The sequence below is a fragment of the Podarcis tiliguerta genome (assembly GCF_965153285.1).
Source record: "Podarcis tiliguerta genome assembly, chromosome: 2".
Taxonomy (NCBI): Eukaryota; Metazoa; Chordata; class Lepidosauria; order Squamata; family Lacertidae; genus Podarcis; species Podarcis tiliguerta.
In genome coordinates this window covers 107,294,052-107,313,559 of record NC_139535.1, presented here as the reverse complement: position 1 = coordinate 107,313,559, position 19,508 = coordinate 107,294,052, and the positions used below count along the sequence as shown (strand labels likewise).

The window sequence follows — 19,508 nt, the reverse complement described above, 5'->3', positions numbered from 1 at the left end:
CTGTTGCTCGGTCCCTGCTCCTGCCAACCTAGCAGTTTGAAAGCATGCCAGTGCAAGTAGATAAATAGGTACCACTCCAGCGGGAAGGTAAACAGCATTTCCGTGTGCTGCTCTGGTGTTGGTGTTCTGTTGCACCAGAAGCGGCTTAGTCATGCTGGCCACATGACCCAGAAAAACTGTCTGCGGAGTGGACAAACTGCCTGATATACATTTTTAAAATGCTGTAGGTGGAAGTGAGACAACCTTGATAGTCGATGTGCATCCCAACTCTGCGCTGGAGTAATTAAATAAGCTGCTAGATCATTTGCATATGGAAGACGCAAAACTCAGAATGGCTCTTCGTCTTGCGGTTTTTTCGTCTTGCGAAGCACGGCTATTAGCAGCTTAGCGACTATTAGAGGCTTAGCGGCTATTAACGGCTTAGCGGCTTTAAGAAAAAGGAAACAAACTCGCAAGAACTCGCAAGACATTTCGTCTTGCGAAGCAAGCCCATAGGGAAATTCGTCTTGCGGAACGACTCAAAAAATGGAAAACCCTTTCGTCTAGCGAGTTTTTCGTCTTGCGAGGCATTCGTCTTGTGGGGTACCACTGTATATAAAGTGCAGATGTGACGTGCACTTCAGACAGTGTGCAGGTACACAAGATGGCCTCTTTGGCTGACCTGAGTAAACAGGCAGACTCCTCTGTGAAAGAGGTAGCAGCCACGGGTGTCTATTTTTTTTGCCACGGGGCAGGGCAGGGAGACTGCTGCCTCTCTCCCCTCTCGCACTGTGCTAATCTCTAGCAAGGGCAGGCTGCCTTGCCAGTAGCAGGTACATTCTCTGCAGCCATAAAACCTCTTCTTTATGACGCAGCCCACCAGCCATTCAATGACATGACTGTAATGGCTCTTTTATCAAAACTGGAGATGTGTGTGACCTTCAATTTTTATTTCTTTTTATTTTTTTAAAAAAACCTTTTTCGAACAAGCGCTGTATCTGTTGTGCTGTCCTCAGTATCACCAAGCATTTATTTCTGGTGCGTTGAAAGCCAGGGAGTGTGTCAGTTGGGAAATGAATCAAGAAGCAAAGGATACTTCACAATGGCGGCTATTTTGACAAGTGTGAGAGAGAATGTTTGCTTCGTGATTGCTCTGTGCAGCTCTTAATGTTTTCATGGTTTTATATTCCTGTATACTAGCACAGCGATATTTTATGAGACAGCAGCATATAAATCGTTTTATAATTATAAGAAAAACATATATGCTGAGGTGAGATTTGGAGACTTCCTGGTTCTCATCAACATTCTCTCTCTCTCTCTCTCTCTCTCTCTCTCTCTCTCTCACACACACACACACACACAAAATGATGCTCACACACAGACCTTTCTGTTTAGGCGAGTCTCTCAGCAATCTCCCCTGCTGTTCCCTCTCCAGGAAAAGCTTTCTTTTCTTTATTCCGCAAAAATCATATCTGCAATAAAACCTCCCTGTGGTTTACAAGGAGAATGAATCATTTAAATTATCAATAAGCGGCAGCTGAAGACAGGGTGTTTAAAACATTAGAAGCGGAACTGAAATTGATAGTCAGCTGAAACGAAATTAAAACCCATGTGAACTTTTTAGCACGTCTGGATTGGCTTTTGCCTGAACGGAAGGATTTTAAAGAGGTGCCGAGTTCAGAAGGTGCCTACTGGCTGTCAATAGGCAGGGAGTTTCCAAGTAGGCACTGCCACCCTAAAAGTTTGAGTACAGAATGATTATTATATGTGTTGTTTTGCCTCTCACCATGTTTCTAAAGGAGGAGCCAGCAGCCCACAAATTTCCCATTATCTCCATCCCTTCAGGAATGTGGGCGGTGCCATACAGAGAGGTGGGAAAATAAAGGCTGCTGTGATATAAACCTGAAGTTTCCTGGTCCAGCCCAGTATGCTTGTTTTCTTAGTGCTTGAGCATCAGGAAAGGAATCAAGAGGCGAGGCAGAATCCACACACAGAGCTGTCTTCCAACCACTTTTCAGGATGTGGAGGGAGCTGCGGATGGTGGCTTTTTACCGGGCTGTCTTTGCAGAAATCCTGGCCACAGCCATCTTTGTCTTCTTCGGCCTGGGCTCGGAGCTGAATTGGCCAGAGAAGCCCTCTGTCCTGCAGACTGCCATCACCTTCAACTTGGCCGCAGCCACCGCTGTCCAGATCGCCTGGCATGCCAGCGGATCCCACCTCAACCCAGCCGTGACCTTGGCCTTCCTGCTTGGCTCTCGCATGTCGTTGGCGAGGGCAGCCTGCTATATACTTGCCCAGATGGTCGGAGGCATTGTCGGAGCAGCTGTCCTTTACGAGGTGACTCCTGAGGACATCCGAGGAAGTTTAGGCACCAGTACGGTACGTCTGTCTCCGTTTCTGTCTTCTGAATGTTTGCCGTCGTCGGGAAAGACGAGGATGAGGCAAGGCCTGTCTAAAACAGCCAGTCTGTACCTGGGATGTTTCTGTTCCTTTTTTAAAAAAATAATATTTCATTAGAAGAATGTCATTCATAAAAAGAGAAGAAAGGTGAGAAAAGGAAGGAAGGAAAAGAAAGAAAGAATATAGTTACATCACCATACCTTAATATACAGATGTGTGTATTTATGGTCCAGCTCTCACTTCCATACATCACTACTGGGAAAACCATAGCTTTAACTATACGGATCTTTGTCAGCAAGGTGATGTCTCTGCTTTTTAAGATGCTGTCTAGGTTTGTCATCGCTTTTCTCCCAAGAGGCAGGCGTCTTTTAATTTCGTGGCTGCTGTCACCATCTGCAGTGATCATGGAGCCCAAGAAAGTAAAATCTCTCACTGCCTCCATTTCTTCCCCTTCTATTTGCCAGGAGGTGATGGGACCAGTGGCCATGATCTTCGTTTTTTTGATGTTGAGCTTCAAACCATATTTTGCACTCTCCTCTTTCACCCTCATGAAACCCTCATTAAAAGGTTCTTTAATTCCTCCTCACTTTCTGCCATCAATGGTGTCTCATCTGCATATCTGAGGTTGTTGATAGTTTTATGGAATTAAGATTGCCAGAAGAAATAAGAGATTGGCAGCTTTGGTGATGGTATACTGTTGTCAGGGAACTGCCATCAGTGCCGGAGGGAGAGAGCAAAATCCAGAGGGATTCCGGAGAGCGTCCCGGGATTGGGAGAGGCAGCCCATCTTCTGGGGAAGAGAATCAGCGTAGCACCAGTGGAGAAGGGGGGCAGGTGGGGGAAGCAGCGAGGCGGTCCCATGACTCCTTGCCGGGGACCAGCGGGGAGAGTAGAGGTCCTCCGCTGCCTACGCCCTCCTTGCGCAGAAGGCTTTCGCGCAGAGAGAGTAGGAGAAGACTAGGTGTCAAAGACCTTCTTTGCTGGAAGAAGTTTAAGAAATGCCCACTGACAGATTCTGCCAGCAATTGAGACAGCCACGGGTGAGTGGCTGTCCGGACAGAAAAGGTTCACTCAGGCAATCCAGCCAGGTGTTTGCACCGGCTTACGCACGAGCAACCCCTAGAACCATTACAACCGTGGTCCCACGAAAGCTGTTTCACTATTTCCTCTTCCTCCTCCCCAGGTGAGGGTCAACGTCTCATCCGGACAAGCTGTGTCCATCGAGCTCATTTTGACATTGCAGCTGGTTCTAAGCTATCTTGTGTCCACCGATAGCAGCCGAAACAAAGGTTCTCCAGCTATCATGATCGGTGTCTCCGCTGCCCTGGGACACTTAATTGGGGTAAGTGGAGGACCTGGGGCAGTTTAAAAACTACAGGGGATCTGATGAGCAAAGGAAGAAGTAGCTCTTGCTGATGATCAACTAATCTGTAGAATGCTGGAAGGAGATGCTCAAATTACACAGAGTACTCCTGTCCAATGCAAAATAAAAATCAGAAGGGAAAGTTATGTTTAACTAGGTGCTCATTAAAGAGCTGAATGCTCTTTAGAAGCAAGGTGTTAGGTAAAGGTAAAGGGACCCCTGACCATTAGGTCCAGTCGTGGCTGACTCTGGGGTTGCGGCGCTCATCTCGCTTTATTGGCCGAGGGAGCCGGCGTACAGCTTCTGGGTCATGTGGCCAGCAGGACTAAGCCACTTCTGGCGAACCAGAACAACGCATGGAAACAGCGTTTATCTTCCCACTGGAGCAGTACCTATTTATCTACTTGCACTTCGATGTGCTTTCAAACTGCTAGGTTGGCAGGAGCAGGGACCGAGCAACGGGAGCTCACCCCGTCGCGGGGATTCGAACCGCCAACCTTCTGATCGACAAGTCCTAGGTTCTGTGGTTTAACCCACAGCACCACCCAAGTTTAAATAGGAAACGTGTTAATTTTCTGACAAACCGCCCAGGTTTACTGGAGGGATTGGTTTATAAATTGTACACAGAGGCAGTGGTAAATGGCAATTTTGTTTTGTTGTTTCGTTTTATTGGGGGAATAGTGGCAGCAGGCAGGCCCAAGGCATCTTCACACCCACCCCATGGCGCCCTGAGTGGCAGTAAGAATGAGCCCCCAAATCCTATGATTATTAGTATTATGGGCCTCCCCGACTGAGAACTTATAGACATAATCTAGATATGGGTTAACTCTCTAATAGGTGAGATCCTAGAGAGCACCTTACCCAAAGAGTGCAGAGAACACCACAGATTGCAGCGTGTGGATCTTCCAGACATGTGCAGAACTAATGTGAGCCCATTGATTACAAGAGAAGGGAGGCACAGCAGCAATTCTGCCAGTAGCCTAACCTACTCCATTCTCAGAAGTCAGTCACGAGGTAGGGAACCTACAGAGGGGTCTACTGATCAGGGCCGGATTTAGTTTTGATGAGGCCCTAAGCTACTGAAGGGAATGGGGCCCTTTATATGTCCAGCTGTCCTTCGTCAACAACAAATTGTCACTGGTTTTTGTGTTGAATATATGCTATATGGTAATTTATGGACCTAACAGGTATCTAAAGCCATTTGCACAGGTTGCCATGCAACCAGTCCATACAGAATGTAGGCACCCTGTACAGTGGTACCTCTTGTTGCAAATGGGATCCGTTCCGGAGGCCCGTTCGCAACCTGCAAAGAACGCAACCCGCGTCTGCGCACGTGCGGGTTGCGATTCACCGCTTCTGCGCATGCACGTGACATCATTTTGCGCATCTGCGCATGCGCGAGCGGCAAAACCCAGAAGTAACATGAGGTATGACTGTATATAGAAAACAGCAAACCAGTGATATTTTAAGGAGCAGGCTAGCAAGCGGAGCCCATTACTTACATCACAGGACCCTACACAACACAAAACACTGTTGCTGCTTGTAGGTTTTATTTTATTTGCTTTTTATCTTATATTTTGGAAATGTACATCCAGGATTTTTTCCCTTTACATTTTTGGGGGGCCCCAAGAAAGTGGGGCCCTAAGCTACAGCTTGTTTAGCTTGTACGTAAATCCGGCACTGCTTCTGATGACGCCAGTCCTAATGAGTAAGGGCTCATCCCGACTTCCTATTCTGCCACATTCCTAGGCACAGGTCCAAGCTTTAAAGTGTTGTGTCCAGCGTTTTCCCTGTGAACACCTACTCTTTATCTCTGAATTGGAACAAATGGTAATCCGCGGGGAACCTGAACTGCTGTTTGCTCCGATTTAGCATTAAAGAATGGATTTTCATGGGGGAAAGCGCGGGGGGGGGGGGGGACGACGACAACACAAAAAGAAGCACACACCTGTGCCTAGAAAGCATATGGCAAAATGTAATTGTGGATGAGCCCTGACTGTAGGTGACTTGTAGAAATCTGGATCCGGGGACCTGCTATAGCAGGGATGGGGAACCTATAAGACTCCAGCTCCCATCAGCCTCAGCCAGCATGGCCAGTGGCAAGGAGTGATGGGCACTGCAGTTCACCAATATCTGGAGGGCTGCAGGATCTCCATCCCTGAGCTCTTGGCATGTTTGTTTTCTCCAAAATTATTGCAGCTCGAAAGTGGTGCATCTGATGCCCTTCAGTTAATGGAGATTCAGAGAAGGGGGGGGGATGAACCCTGCAAAATATGCTTGTCCAGACACATCTCTTCCCATTTCTCCTTCCTAGCATTACTACACCACCTGTTCCATGAATCCAGCCAAATCCTTTGGCCGTTCAGTTGTAGTCGGGAATTTTACAAAGCAATGGGTAAGTCGCCTCCTTTCTGACCCTTTTGCCCCTGTTACCTTGAAGCCAGAAGGGAGCAGGGATTGTGTCCATGGGGTGGAGATTCAGCCACCACCTGGGATGGCCCAAGGCCTAAAAGAGGCCCCGATTCTCCTCACAGAACCTATATAGGAGAGCCCATATGATATTGAGCGACAGAATAATCTGGCCACAATAAGGAAATTTTATCCATGGTATGATTATTGTCCACCTAGTCATTTGACACTCCGGCACCCTATTTGCAAAATTTAACAATTCCAAAATACAGAGGTGCTTTCACTTTCGCAAGATTGTATATACAGTACAGTGGTGCCTCGCAAGATGAAATTAATTCGTTCTGCGAGTTTTTTCGTAGAGCGAGTTTTTTCGTCTTGCGAAGCACCACGGCGGGGAGGGGTGGGGAGAAGCAGGGCAGCTGCCGCAGCCGGTCCTTGGACTCACCCGCGCCTTGTGGACACCGCGCGACACGGCTGCTGGAGGGCGGCGGGGCTCAGGAGCGCGACTCCGGCTGCAACGCTGGCTGCTGGCGGCAACGGCTCCTGAGGGGAGCACGTGAGGGGGGTGGGCAGTGGCGCGAGGCAGCCAGAAGGTCGGAAGGTCGGCCGGAAGGTGGGAGGGAGCCGGAGGAGCGGGGAAGCGTGCGTGCGTGCGTGCGTGCGTGCGTGCAGTGACCGTCGCCATGACAGGAGAGGCAGGGCTGCTTCGTCTAGCGAAGCAAGCCCTTAGGAAAATCCGTCTTGCGAAGCACCTCAGAAAACGAAAAACCCTTTCATCTAGCGAGTTTTTTGTCTTCCGAGGCATTCGTCTTGCGGGGTACCACTGTACTGCCTTTGGCTGTACTTGAGGGTTGATTTCAAAAAATTCCTCTGCAAAAACAGTTAAATGTATGGGATGAATGTGGCCTAATTTCCCTGGATCAGGGCCCCTTCCTTTCATTATTATTCTTTTCTACCCCTATGAAGTGGGAACAAGTGAAGTTTTGGATAAATGAACTGCAGCCTCCTCTAGCCTCCCATCAGCACAATCTGTTTCTTCTCTTTGTCCCTGCAGATATTCTGGGTGGGGCCATTGGCTGGTGCAATCCTGGCCTTTGTGCTTTATTCCTTCGTCCTTCACCACGACCCAAAGACCGTTGCGGAACGACTGGCTATTCTCAGGGGCAGCTACGATGCAGAACCTTCGGAGAAGGAGAAAGAACAGCCGACAGACTCTGTATCTCTGCCCATGCCCAGCCTTGTACATAGACTCTAGACTCCTGGGAGCATGCCATGGAAGAACGTCGACGGCTCCTCCTGTTTTTAGGAAGGACTAAGTGAGAAACCACTCTTCTCTCTCTGGCCACGAGAGGGCTCCAAGTGCCTTTTCTCTCAAATCTGGTCAGATTGCATATGCACGGTGCCACTTTTGCAACGACTCTTTTTAGCAAGAGGAATGCTAGACAATAGGAATGGATCTGTGGTGTCATATGGCCAGCAGGAGGCACTGTGTTAACATGCGTATGCAATGCAGTGGAAGGGCAGAGAGGAAGCCAGTTCAGAGGCCCATCGCTTGCGGCACCCAGGGACTGTGAATGCTGCCAGCTAAGGTAGCAATGATGGTGCTCTCGAGGTTTGAGTCTGCCGTCATCTGTGCAAAACCAACTAGACCAGGCTTCCTCAACCTCGGCCCTCCAGATGTTTTTGGCCTTCAACTCCCATGATCCCTAGCTAGCAGGACCAGTGGTCAGGGATGATGGGAATTGTTGTCTCAAAACATCTGGAGGGCCGAGGTTGAAGAAGCCTGTAGTAGATTGTGAGCAGTAGGGTCTCGAATCGCAGACTTTGCAAGTGTCCCAGATTTACAGAAGCTATCCTGGTTTCTGATTTGATCCCAGAATGTCCCACTTTCCCTTAGGACAACCCTATTTGCATCGGAGACACCTTGGAGGGGATGCGACTTCTGATGGGGCCTCAGTTGACGAGGGTGGCGCTGTGGTCTAAACATCTGAGCCTCTTGGGCTTGCCGATCAGGAGGTCGGCGGTTCGAATCCCCACGACGGGGTGAGCTCCCGTTGCTCTGTCCCAGCTCCTGCCAACCTAGCAGTTTGAAAGCATGCCAGTGCAAGTAGATAAATAGGCACCGCTGCAGTGGGAAGGTAAACAACGTTTCCATGCACTCTGGCTTCCGTCATGGTGTTCCATTGTGCCAGAAGCAGTTTAGCTAAGCTGGCCACATGACCCGGAAAGCTGTCTGTGGACAAACGCCGGCTCCCTTTGGCCTGAAAACGAGATGTGCTCCGCAACCCCAGTGTCGCCTTTGACTGGACTTAACCGTCCAGGGGTCCTTTACCTTTATCTTTTACCTCTACCCATGCAGTCACCCACCATATAAAGCAGCACAGGTTGTACACGGTGCAAACTCATACATTCTACTGAGCGCACCAGTCTCTTTCCTTAGCTTACTGTCAAAGAAGCATCAGGGATGTTCTTAGCTATGGACATTTATTTCCATCATTGGTAGTCCTTCGCACCTGTTGTGCTCTTCATGACTCCATGTATGCATTGCTATTCATGCTCAGCAGAGATCCATTTAAATTAATGGCCATGACTAACTAAGGTTTACTAATTTCAGTGGGCCTACCCTGGGAAAAACTTAGCTGGGTACAACCCTACATTTCCAAAGTACTTCCAGAAGGAGCGTCTCTTTACGGGATGCCATGACCTTATCGCAGCAGCAAATGGAGTGATTTCCTAGTCTGAGACCTTTACTGCTGGCATGGGAGAAGGTCAATGATCGAATGAGGTTCTTCTGCATCTTTTGCTGTGCATTATATAGGCCAGTGAAGCCAAATATTTGCGGAAAGGAGGGGAGAATTAAATCACCGTATCACACAAAGAGACTTAATATGAAATTTAAAAAACTCAGTCTAAATTAGCTAGTTGCATGTTATATACTTAAGCAAAGGCAATTCCCACGAGGCAAGACACAGTGATAATAGCAAGGACCTTTATTTAACTAACAGAACTGGGCAACAGGGGCAAAGCAACTGCTTATATACATTTCTGAAGGCCTGGGCCACTCCCACTCCCAACATGATTGGCTGGCTAAACTTCCAAGCTGCGAATCATAACTCAAGAGTTTAAGGGCCAATGGCAGAGGCCCAAATCCTGAATTGTTCTGTGATTGAATATCATGTATCGAATCAGAACACAGGGCTCAGAATCCTTAGTCCAGACTCAAGCTCAGGCAAACACAGACCACTGAAGACATAACAGGTGGGTTTCAGAGCACGCACAGAGTTTCTCACAGAAAGTATGGTCTGACTGAGTACCTCTTCAGAATCCTGGTTAGTTGATTTCAGGAGATCGAAACCTGAGAGTGAAGCCTCTCATTTTTATAGGAAATCTGAGAAGTAATACAAAAAGGGTTCTTTACAGAAGTAGACTATTGTTTTGTTGGTGTGTTATGCTCAGTCTCTGATGGTCTCTGTGGCCAATCAGAACTTTATTTAGAAGCTAGATCAACCACCTTATAAACCCTGCACTCAAAAGGGCTAGCCAGTTCTCACTAGAATCAATGTAAAAAAAAAGGGGGGGGTAGATTAACTTGAGGGTGTTTGCTGGGGAATAAAAACAAAACAAACAGGATGTCTGTCTGCTGCAGACTTCCAGAGAACCGGCCTGCTGATCTTTATAGGAATATAGGATTTGTCATTCTGCCTTCCACCCAGTGAGGAAATAAAAGTGCTGTAATTAGTGCTGTATTTGTCCATTGTCCCTCCAGAATAATAATAATACAGTAATAATAATTTATTATTTAGACCCCGCCCATCTGGCTGAGTTTCCCCAGCCACTCTGGGCGGCTTCCAATCAAGTGTTAAAAACAATACAGCATTAAATATTAAAAACTTCCCTAAACAGCGCTGCCTTCAGGTGTCTTTTAAAAAGAAGATAGTTGCTTATTTCCTTCACATCTGAAGGGAGGGCGTTCCACAGGGCGGGCACCACTACCGAGAAGGCCCTCTGTCTGGTTCCCTGTAACTTCACTTCTCGCAATGAGGGAACTGCCAGAAGGCCCTCGGCGCTGGATCTCAGTGTCTGGGCTGAACGATGGGGGTGGAGATGCTCCTTCAGGTATACTGGGCCGAGGCTGTTTAGGGCTTTAAAGGTCAGTACCAACATTTTGAATTGTGCTCAGAAACGTACTGGGTGCCAATGCAGATCTCTCAGAACCGGTGTTATGTGGTCCCGGCGGCCACTCCCAGTCACCAGTCTAGCTGCTGCATTCTGGATTAATTACAGTTTCTGGGTCACCTTCAAAGGTAGCCCCATGTAGAGCGCATGGCAGTAAGAAGAAGAAGAAGAGTTTGGATTTAATATCCCGCTTTATCACTACCTGAAGGAGTCTCAAAGCGGCTAACATTCCCTTTTTCCTTCCTCCCCGACAACAAACACTCTGTGAGGTGATTGGAGCTGAGAGACTTCAGAGAAGAGTGACTGGCCCAAGGTCACCCAGCAGCTGCATGTGGAGGAGCGGAGACGCGAACCCGGTTCCCCAGATTACAAGACTACCGCTCTCAACCACTGCACCACACTGGTGTAGCCCCAAGTAGGGCGCATTGCAGTAGTCCAAGCGGGAGATAACTAGAGCATGCATCACTCTGGCAAGACAGTCCGCAGGCAGGTGATCCAGACTCTGCTGATAGAGACCTCCAAGGTTGGGGATGATGTTTCCCTCCAAACACAGCACACAGAAATGCAGTTCCTCCCCAACTTCTGTGCACCCAGATATCCCTGCAAGATGCTGGCAAACCCTCCATGTTATGTTGGCCACCTTATTTCCATCTGTTTGCTTACAGCCGTTTCCTGATACACATAAAGGAGCAGGCAAAGCTTTTAATGGCACAGTGGTAAGTGCTGGGAGAGACACTTCACTGTCTTAATTTCTGTGTGTCAGGAAACTGCTAAAAACGCAGGAGTCGTGCCTGTGTTGTTAAGCTTGCGGCATTCGTCTCCTGCCAATCGCGGTGATGGGTGTTTTGCTAGAACGCAGGACTTTAAGACATTTAGAAGATGGGATCTCAAGACAATGCTGCTGTTTACATAACAGCAAGACTCACAGCCATTGGGCATTTCAGTTCCTGTTGCATTTCCCCAGAATATTTGGTCTTGGCTGGGCTGGGTTTTGCCTGAGGGTAGATATATTCCTTCTAAAATGAGCAAATGTTTTGCTTTGGAATCAAAATGTCCAAGGGCTGGAGAAACCCCCATATGAGGAAAGATATGAACTTTTGACGCTTTTCAGTTGAGGGACATGGTGTTGTTGTTGTTGTTTAGTCATTTAGTCGTGTCCGACTCTTTGTGACCCCCTGGACCAGAGTACGCCAGGCACTCCTGTCTTCCACTGCCTCCCACAGTTTGGTCAAACTCATGCTGGTAGCTTCAAGAACACTGTCCAACCATCTCGTCCTCTGTCGTCCCCTTCTCCTTGTGCCCTCCATCTTTCCCAACATCAGGGTCTTTTCCAGGGAGTCTTCTCTTGAGGTGGCCAAAGTATTGGAGCCTCAGCTTCAGGTTCTGTCCTTCCAGTGAGCACTCAGGGCTGATTTCCTTCAGAATGGATAGGTTTGATCTTCGTGCAGTCCATGGGACTCTCAAGAGTCTCCTCCAGCACCATAATTAAAAGGCATCAATTCTTCCGCGATTAGCCTTCTTTATGGTCCAGCTCTCACTTCCATACATCACTACTGGGAAAACCATGGCTTTAACTATACGGACCTTTGTTGTCAAGGTGATGTCTCTGGTTTTTAAGATGCTGTCTAGGTTTGTCATTGCTTTTCTCCCAAGAAGCAGGCGTCTTTTAATTTTGTGGCTGCTGTCACCATCTGCAGTGATCATGGAGCCCAAGCAAGTAAAATCTCTCACTGCCTCCATTTCCTCCACTTCTATTTGCCAGGAGGTGATGGGCCCAGTGGCCATGATGTTTCTTTCTTTCTTTTTTTATGTTGAGCTTCAGACCATATTTTGCGCTCTCCTCTTTCACCCTCAATAAAAGGTTCTTTAATTCCTCCTCACTTTCTGCCATCAAGGTTGTGTCATCTGCGTATCTGAGGTTGTTGATATTTCTTCCGGCAATCTTTATTCTAGCTAGGGATTCATCCAGCCCAGCCTTTTGCATGATGAATTCTGCATATAAGTTAAATAAGCAGGGATTATGCAAGGTGTGGGGGAAATTGAGAAAGTGGTTTTCCCTTTGCCTCTTGTAATACTAGAATCAACCCAGCTAATTGGCAGGGTATAAATGATAAAATTATTATTATTATTATTATTATTAAGTTCCACATGGACAGTGATACTGGAGACAGTACAGCCATCATGACTACTAGGGTTAATTTCCATGAACTGGTCTTATTCTCTTTGAAAAACATCCAAGTTGGTTCTCTTCACGGCATCTTGCAGCAGTAAATTCAGCTATACAGCTGCAAAAGGACCGTGTTTAGTGTGTTTTAAGTGCATTATACAAATCTGACACTAGATGGCGAGCTTATGGCAAATTCAATATATTTTTTAAAACTTTTTTTTTTTTAAAGCATTTTCACACTTTTTTATATGCGTCTGGATTCCACCTTAGTTTAACTGGCCAATGTGTGTGAAGAAGTATGTTATTTTGTTTATTATAAAGGGGCTTCATAGCAACTGTATTTTATTATTTGTATCCCCAGCTGCCCTGGGCTGCTCCATGTTCTTTTCACCACCAGGATATAACAGAGAAAATATGGTTAGAAAAGGATACTGGCTCCTTTACCAAAAAGAGAAATCATTCATCTTGATATGATTCAGAGCAGTTTGGAAGAATAAAGACAGCCCTTCCTAAAATCCATATAATCGATGTCAATAAGGGGAAGCATGTTCGCTTTTGAGGCCGACCGAATGCCAGCCTTCATTTCGCCATACACTTACAATCTCTCGCCCCCCGCTTTGTAGATTTCTCTTTTCTTACAAGGCCAGAGTCCTGTTGAGACAGCGTTTGCATGGAATTGAAATTTCATTTGCCCTATTGACAGCAGGAACGGTACGGGGGCACGAGGACGTTCCGATTGCAGACAATTTATCTCTGGCTGCAAATTCACCCGCTGTCTTCCCAGCTTAGTTCACATTACAAAAATGACAGCCCATTTCTTTGGAATGATTAAGAAAATGGACTTTTTTGTCAAGTGGCTTGCACCTCTGCCCTCCCTCCAGCGGCACGTTCCTACAAATTCCTTATGCTGTGCCATTCCAATGAAAAATTATTTTTGCTGTTAGTCCAGTTGGTCCAGCTGGAAAGCGTTTTTGCAAAATTATGTCTCTTCTGTGTACTGGCTGTAACCATTCCCAGTCCATGCCTTCGTTTTGTTTCTGGTGCTGCTCAAAGGCCAGATACCCGGGGGGGGGGGGGCAGTGTGGTGTAGTGGTTGAGAGCGGTGGACTCGAAATCTGGTGAACTGGGTTCAATTCCCTGCTCCTCCACATGCAGCTGCTGGGTGACCTTGGGCCAGTCACACTTCTCTGAAGTCTCTCAGCCCCACTCAGACCCGCAATGCCGCAATCACTGTGCAGACCCACCTCTAACTCTGGCCCTTCGTAGACGTAAATGGAACAGCGACCTGGATTTTAAAATCAAACAACACCTGCATTCATCAGACTTACTGGCCTTGAGAGACCAGTGCATTTTATCTAATTCTGATCCTTTTTCAATATTTCAGCAGGTCTCAGAGTCGCTCTTCCCACTACTTACGAGCTCCAATCCTCCCAAACAATTAAACAACTCGAGGACCTGGTTCGACAAAGACTGTAGGAATCTAAGATCTTTGCTTAGGAAATTACAAAATAAAGTAAAACAGGAAGGGACCCTGTCCTCAATAGAAAACCTGCACAGGTGGCGCTCTCATTATAAAAACACTCTAAAACTCAAGAAATCCCTATACAGAAAGGAACAATGGGAGGCACTTGACAAAGCGATCAAATTGCGGGACGACAAAAAATTCTGGGAAATTATTGCTCAGGGAGTTTCACCCAAAGGGAAAACTATAATCAACAGTATTTCACCCAACTTATGGTACCAACATTTCTCCCGGCTATATACAGCTCCAAACATTGCTAAACCGAGCCAGTTCCCTTCTCTTAAAAATGATCTATTAATGGGCTGGGATCCTGTTACCGAATTAGAATGTTTACAGCTAATTAAAACACTCAAAAATGGCAAAGCTCCTGGTGAAGATATGATTCCTCCTGAGGTGTTTACATTAAATGCCCAGTGGTGGGCTGCTTTCTTGGCCCAATTTTTTACGGTAATAAATGATACATGCAAAATCCCAGAAAACTGGAAACTGAGCCTGGTAGCCCCCATCTATAAGAAGGGAGACCCCCAAGACCCCTCAAACTATCGCCCCATAAGCCTCCTGGACATTGTGTATAAACTTTACACTCGCTACCTGCTAAATAAACTGGTTGACTGGGCTGACCACTCTAACTTGCTTAATCCGGAGCAGGCAGGGTTTAGAAAGGACCATAGTACAACAGGCCATTGCTTGGTACTACAGACAATGATAGATAAGTATACAAAGGTACACAAGAGCAAACTTTTTGTGGCTTTTGTAGATCTTACATCTGCTTTTGACTCAATCTGTAGGGACAAATTATGGCAAAAACTATATGAGACGGACATTGATAGACGACTTCTAAATATACTTAGAGAGTTACACTCAGACACCACAGTTAAAATCAGAACCGGGATGTCAGGCAACTATACTGACCCACTGCCACTGGGGAAAGGGGTAAAACAGGGTTGTTTGTTAGCGCCGTTCCTCTTTAATTTCTATATAAATGACATTGTTCAACATATGGCAAAGTATAAGTTAGCAGCTCCCGCCCTGGAAGGCAAACATCTGAATATATTGCTATATGCTGATGACATGGCTGTCATGGCACTTACTCGTAGGGGCCTACACAGCATGCTGGAGGGGCTCGCAGCTTATTGTGCCCAAAACTCTCTAAAGATAAATTATGACAAAACAAAAATTGTGGTGTTTACTAGAGCTCGCCAGACATTCAGATGGTCTTTAGATGAACACGTAATCGAACAGAGACTTTCTTTTAAATATCTTGGTATCACTTTCCAAGCTACATCTAGCTGGCTTGCCCACTTCAAGACTGTAGCCCTCCTAACACGTAGGACAATCGGTGCTCTGCTCAGCTTTTTTTATTTGAGGGGAGGGCAATTGGTGATCCCGGCACTAAAAGCTTTTGTAGGAAAAGTGATTCCCCAGATGCTATACGGAGTAGAACTCTGGGGATGGAATCAGAAGCTGCTAGAACGGCTTGAAATTCTTCAAAACTATTATCTCAAGAGGATTCTAGGCCTTCCTCAAGGAACCCCAGCAGCTCTCTTGAGGGTGGAGGTTGGATTACCCTCTGTGTCTGCCAGGGCCCACTTAAGATTCCTACGATTTTACATCAAACTTGCAAATACCACAAACACCTTATTGGCCAAACAAGCCTTTGTATCTCTTCAAAAGAATACCACTTGGCGTCAAAACCTATCTGAGATCCTGGTTAGATACACCCTACCGGAGTTTAACACCCTCAAACTGTGGAGCCCAGACAAAGTTCGGGAATGGATCCTGGAGAGAGACGCTCTATTAGATATCACAAAAATTCAGAACCCAGGGTCCTCCCACTGGCTTCCCCGACTGAAAACAGTCAAAACCTGTGCCAATTATTTGGCGAATATCACCAATCCCACCCTTCGGAGAGCCTTCACCATGGCCCGTTTTCAAACCATTCCTACGGCCTATCTGACAGGCAGATATGCAAAAATCCCAGCAGAGCAACGTATATGTCTTTGTCATATGAGAACCCAAGAGGATCTCACACATTACATGTTGTATTGTCCCATCTATTCGGCCTTCAGGGATGCGATGTTACAAACTATTCCCAAATCAATAGTCAACTCTGAGGACCAAGTAAAGTTTTTACTGGTGGACGCTGATCCACGGATTTCTCACGTGGTAGCGGTCTTTGTGGTGAAGGCTATGAAAACTAGGGTACGGTTCCTGGATGAAACGGTGAGGTCCCTCCCATTGTTTTCCTAACCTGTTGCTGTATCTTCTTTCCTGAATGGTGGGGGTTTTTGGGTAGTCTCCTTGCTGGGATAGCATGGCATGAATTTTAGCTTACTTTTATAATCTTATTGTTATCTTTTAATAATGTTTTATGGTATTTTGTGTAAAGGCATGGACCTCACAAATTTAATAATAATTTAATAATAAACTCTCAGCCCCACTCACCTCACAGAGTGTTTGTTGTGGGGGAGGAAGGGAAAGGAGAATGCTAGCCACTTTGAGACTCCTTCGGGCAGTGATAAAGCGGGATATCAAATCCAAACTCTTTTTCTTCACACAGTCTCTAGAAGCCAACTGAAGTCCTAGCCCATTCTTGCTGCCCCTCCAAGTTTGCTTTCCCCAATGTGGTACCATGCAAATATCTTTTTTGTAAAAAAAAAGACTACAACTCCCATCATCCCTGGCATTCCGCCGCCTTGGCTGTGGCTGATGGGAGTTGTAGTCCAAAACATTGGGGGGGGGCACCAGGCTGGGGGAGGCTGCTCCAAGGTGCTGAAGAGACTGAGGTTAAGTAAGTGGAAGGCCCCGTCCTCTGCATAAGGAAACAGGGCTTGAAGGCAATTCTCTTCTCTGCTGGCTCGACTGCATAGAATTGTAGCGTTGAAAGGGACCACGAGGGTCATCTAGTCCAACCCCCTGCAATGCAGTAATCTTTTTCTCAAGGTGGGACTCAAACCCACAACCCTGAGATTAAGAATCTGATGCTCTACCAGGTCTGATTTGCATAAGGGCCGGATTTAGGTTTGATGAGGCCCTAAGCTACTGAAGGTAATGGGGCCCTTTATATGTCCAGCTGTCCTTTGTCAACAACCAATTGTCGCTGTTTTTTGTGTTGAATATATGCTACATGGTAATTTATGGACCTAATAGGTATCCTAAGCCATAATGGGATCAAAATAAATAAATTATGTATTCCATGAAATCAATCGGTAGGCATAAGACTCACATAGAGGAAGGAGAAAGGTTGTTTTCTGCTGCTCCAGAGAAGCGGACACGGAGCAATGGATCCAAACTACAAGAAAGAAGATTCCACCTAAACATTAGGAAGAACTTCCTGACAGTAAGAGCTGTTTGACAGTGGAATTTGCTGCCAAGGAGTGTGGTGGAGTCTCCTTCTTTGGAGGTCTTTAAGCAGAGGCTTGACAACCATATGTCAGGAGTGCTCTGATGGTGTTTCCTGCTTGGCAGGGGGTTGGACTCGATGGCCCTTGTGGTCTCTTCCAACTCTATGATTCTATGATTCATACCCTTAGTCTATGCTGCCTGGTCATCAGTCTACAAGCACTCTTTAATATTAGATAACTGGTGCAACAGCTTGGCCGACATTCAACTGGGCTGCACTGCAGTCTGCAGCTCCATGCTACATGTTGCCATGCAACCGGTCCATGCAGAATGTAGGCACCCTATACAGTGGTACCTCGGGTTACATACACTTCAGGTTACATACGCTTCAGGTTACAGACTCCGCTAACCCAGAAATAGTGCTTCAGGTTAAGAATTTTGCTTCAGGATGAGAACAGAAATCGTGCTCCGGCGGCGCAGCAACAGCAGTAGGCCCCATAAGCTAAAGTGGTGCTTCAGGTTAAGAACAGTTTCAGGTTAAGTACGGACCTCCGGAACGAATTAAGTACTTAACCTGAGGTACCACAGTATATAGAAATGAGCAAACCAGTGATATTTTAGGGAGCAGGTTAGCATTACTTACAGTACATCATAGGTGCGAAAACAACACAAAACACTGTTACTGTATGTAGATTTTATTTTATTTGTTTTTTATCTTATATTTCGGAAATGTACATTCAGTGTTTTTTTCTTTTAATTTTTTGCCCCCCCCCCCCCCCAAGAGAGTGGAGCCCTAAGCTATAGCTTGTTTTGCTTATATGTAAATCCGGCACTGTTGGGTGGTGGCCAGTTTGATGCTGCTGCTTTTGCTCCATTTATTATTACTGCTTTATTGTTATTACGGCTATTTAGCATTTAGTTTAGCCCTAGCAGTGTGCTAGGCACTGAACAGAAGTAACAGAGTCTCTGCCTCCAAAGGGCTTACAATCTACATTCACTGAAGAACAGAGCCGGGAAAGAGAGACCTGGGGATGTCAAAAGACTAGATGCATCCGTTGACGTTGGAGGGTGTGGACAAGCTGAGAGTTCTCATGCTCCAGGCACATGGAAGGCTATTAAACAAGAGGGAAGGGGCAGGCAACCTAAAGCCCGTGGGCCGGATGCGGCCCAATCGCCTTCTCAATCCGGCCCACGAACGGTCCAGGAATCAGCGTGTTTTTACATGAGTAGAATGTGTCCTTTTATTTAAAATGCATCTCTGGGTTATTTGTGGGGCATAGAAATTTATTCATTATTCCCCCCCTCCCCAAATATAGTCCGGCCCAGTGCATGGTCTGAGGGACGGTGGACCGGCTCATGGCTGAAAAAGGTTGCTGACCCCTGCCCTAGGGAGATGGTGTGAGTAAAGTGATACCTTGGGTTACAGACGCTTCAGGTTACATACGCTTCAGGTTACAGACTCCGCTAACCCAGAAATAGTACCTCGGGTTAAGAACTTTGCTTCAGGATGAGAACAGAAATCGTGCTCCAGCGGCACGGCAGCAGCAGGAGGCCCCATTAGCTAAAGTGGTGCTTCAGGTTAAGAACAGTTTCAGGTTAAGAACGGACCTCCGGAACGAATTAAGTACATAACCCGAGGTACCGCTGTACTGTTTTTGTTTGGGCCTTTATCAGCCTGGAGGAGTGGTGCAGAGTAGCCCCTTCTTAGCCTACTCCCTTCCACCTTAAAACTTTTTAGTTTAGAGAAAAGAGAAGTAAGGGGAGAAATGATGGAACTTCATACCATTATTTGTGGTATGAAGAAAATGGGTGGAGGAATGTTTTTCTCCCTCTCTAGTAACACTAGAATTCGTGGGCATCCAGGGAAGCTGAACATTGGGAGGTTCAGGCCAGACAAAAGTGCTTCTTTGTGCAGCGCAAAGTTACTCCCTTTCCAGATCTTGGGAAGTTAATAAAAGTAAAGGTAAAGGGACCCCTGACCATTAGGTCCAGTTGTGGCCGACTCTGGGGTTGCGGCGCTCATCTTGCTTTACTGGCCGAGGGAGCCGATGTACAGCTTCCAGGTCATGTGGCCAGCATGACTAAGCCGCTTCTGGTGAACGAGAGCAGCGCACGGAAACGCCGTTTACCTTCCCGCCGGAGCAGTACCT

The 19,508-nt window shown here is 46.7% G+C and overlaps 1 protein-coding gene across 2 annotated transcripts in view; it reads left to right on the top strand.

Annotated features, from left to right (window-relative positions):
• The first annotated feature begins 1,831 nt into the window (after positions 1-1,831).
• The window catches only part of AQP6 (aquaporin 6), a 254,615-nt gene continuing 236,938 nt past the window's right edge, over positions 1,832-19,508 (top strand). Inside the window, exons 1-4 of one of the 2 annotated variants that reach the window (XR_014508078.1) lie at positions 1,832-2,358; positions 3,563-3,721; positions 6,057-6,137; positions 7,206-8,289. Coding sequence is in view for 1 of the 2 variants with exons in the window: in XM_083428012.1 (XP_083284138.1) it covers positions 1,999-2,358; positions 3,563-3,721; positions 6,057-6,137; positions 7,206-7,406 (801 nt within the window). In the remaining variant the exon portion in view is untranslated. Of the gene's footprint in view, positions 2,359-3,562; positions 3,722-6,056; positions 6,138-7,205; positions 9,815-19,508 lie in introns of those variants that run through there. The other variant, XM_083428012.1, reaches the window with a different exon arrangement.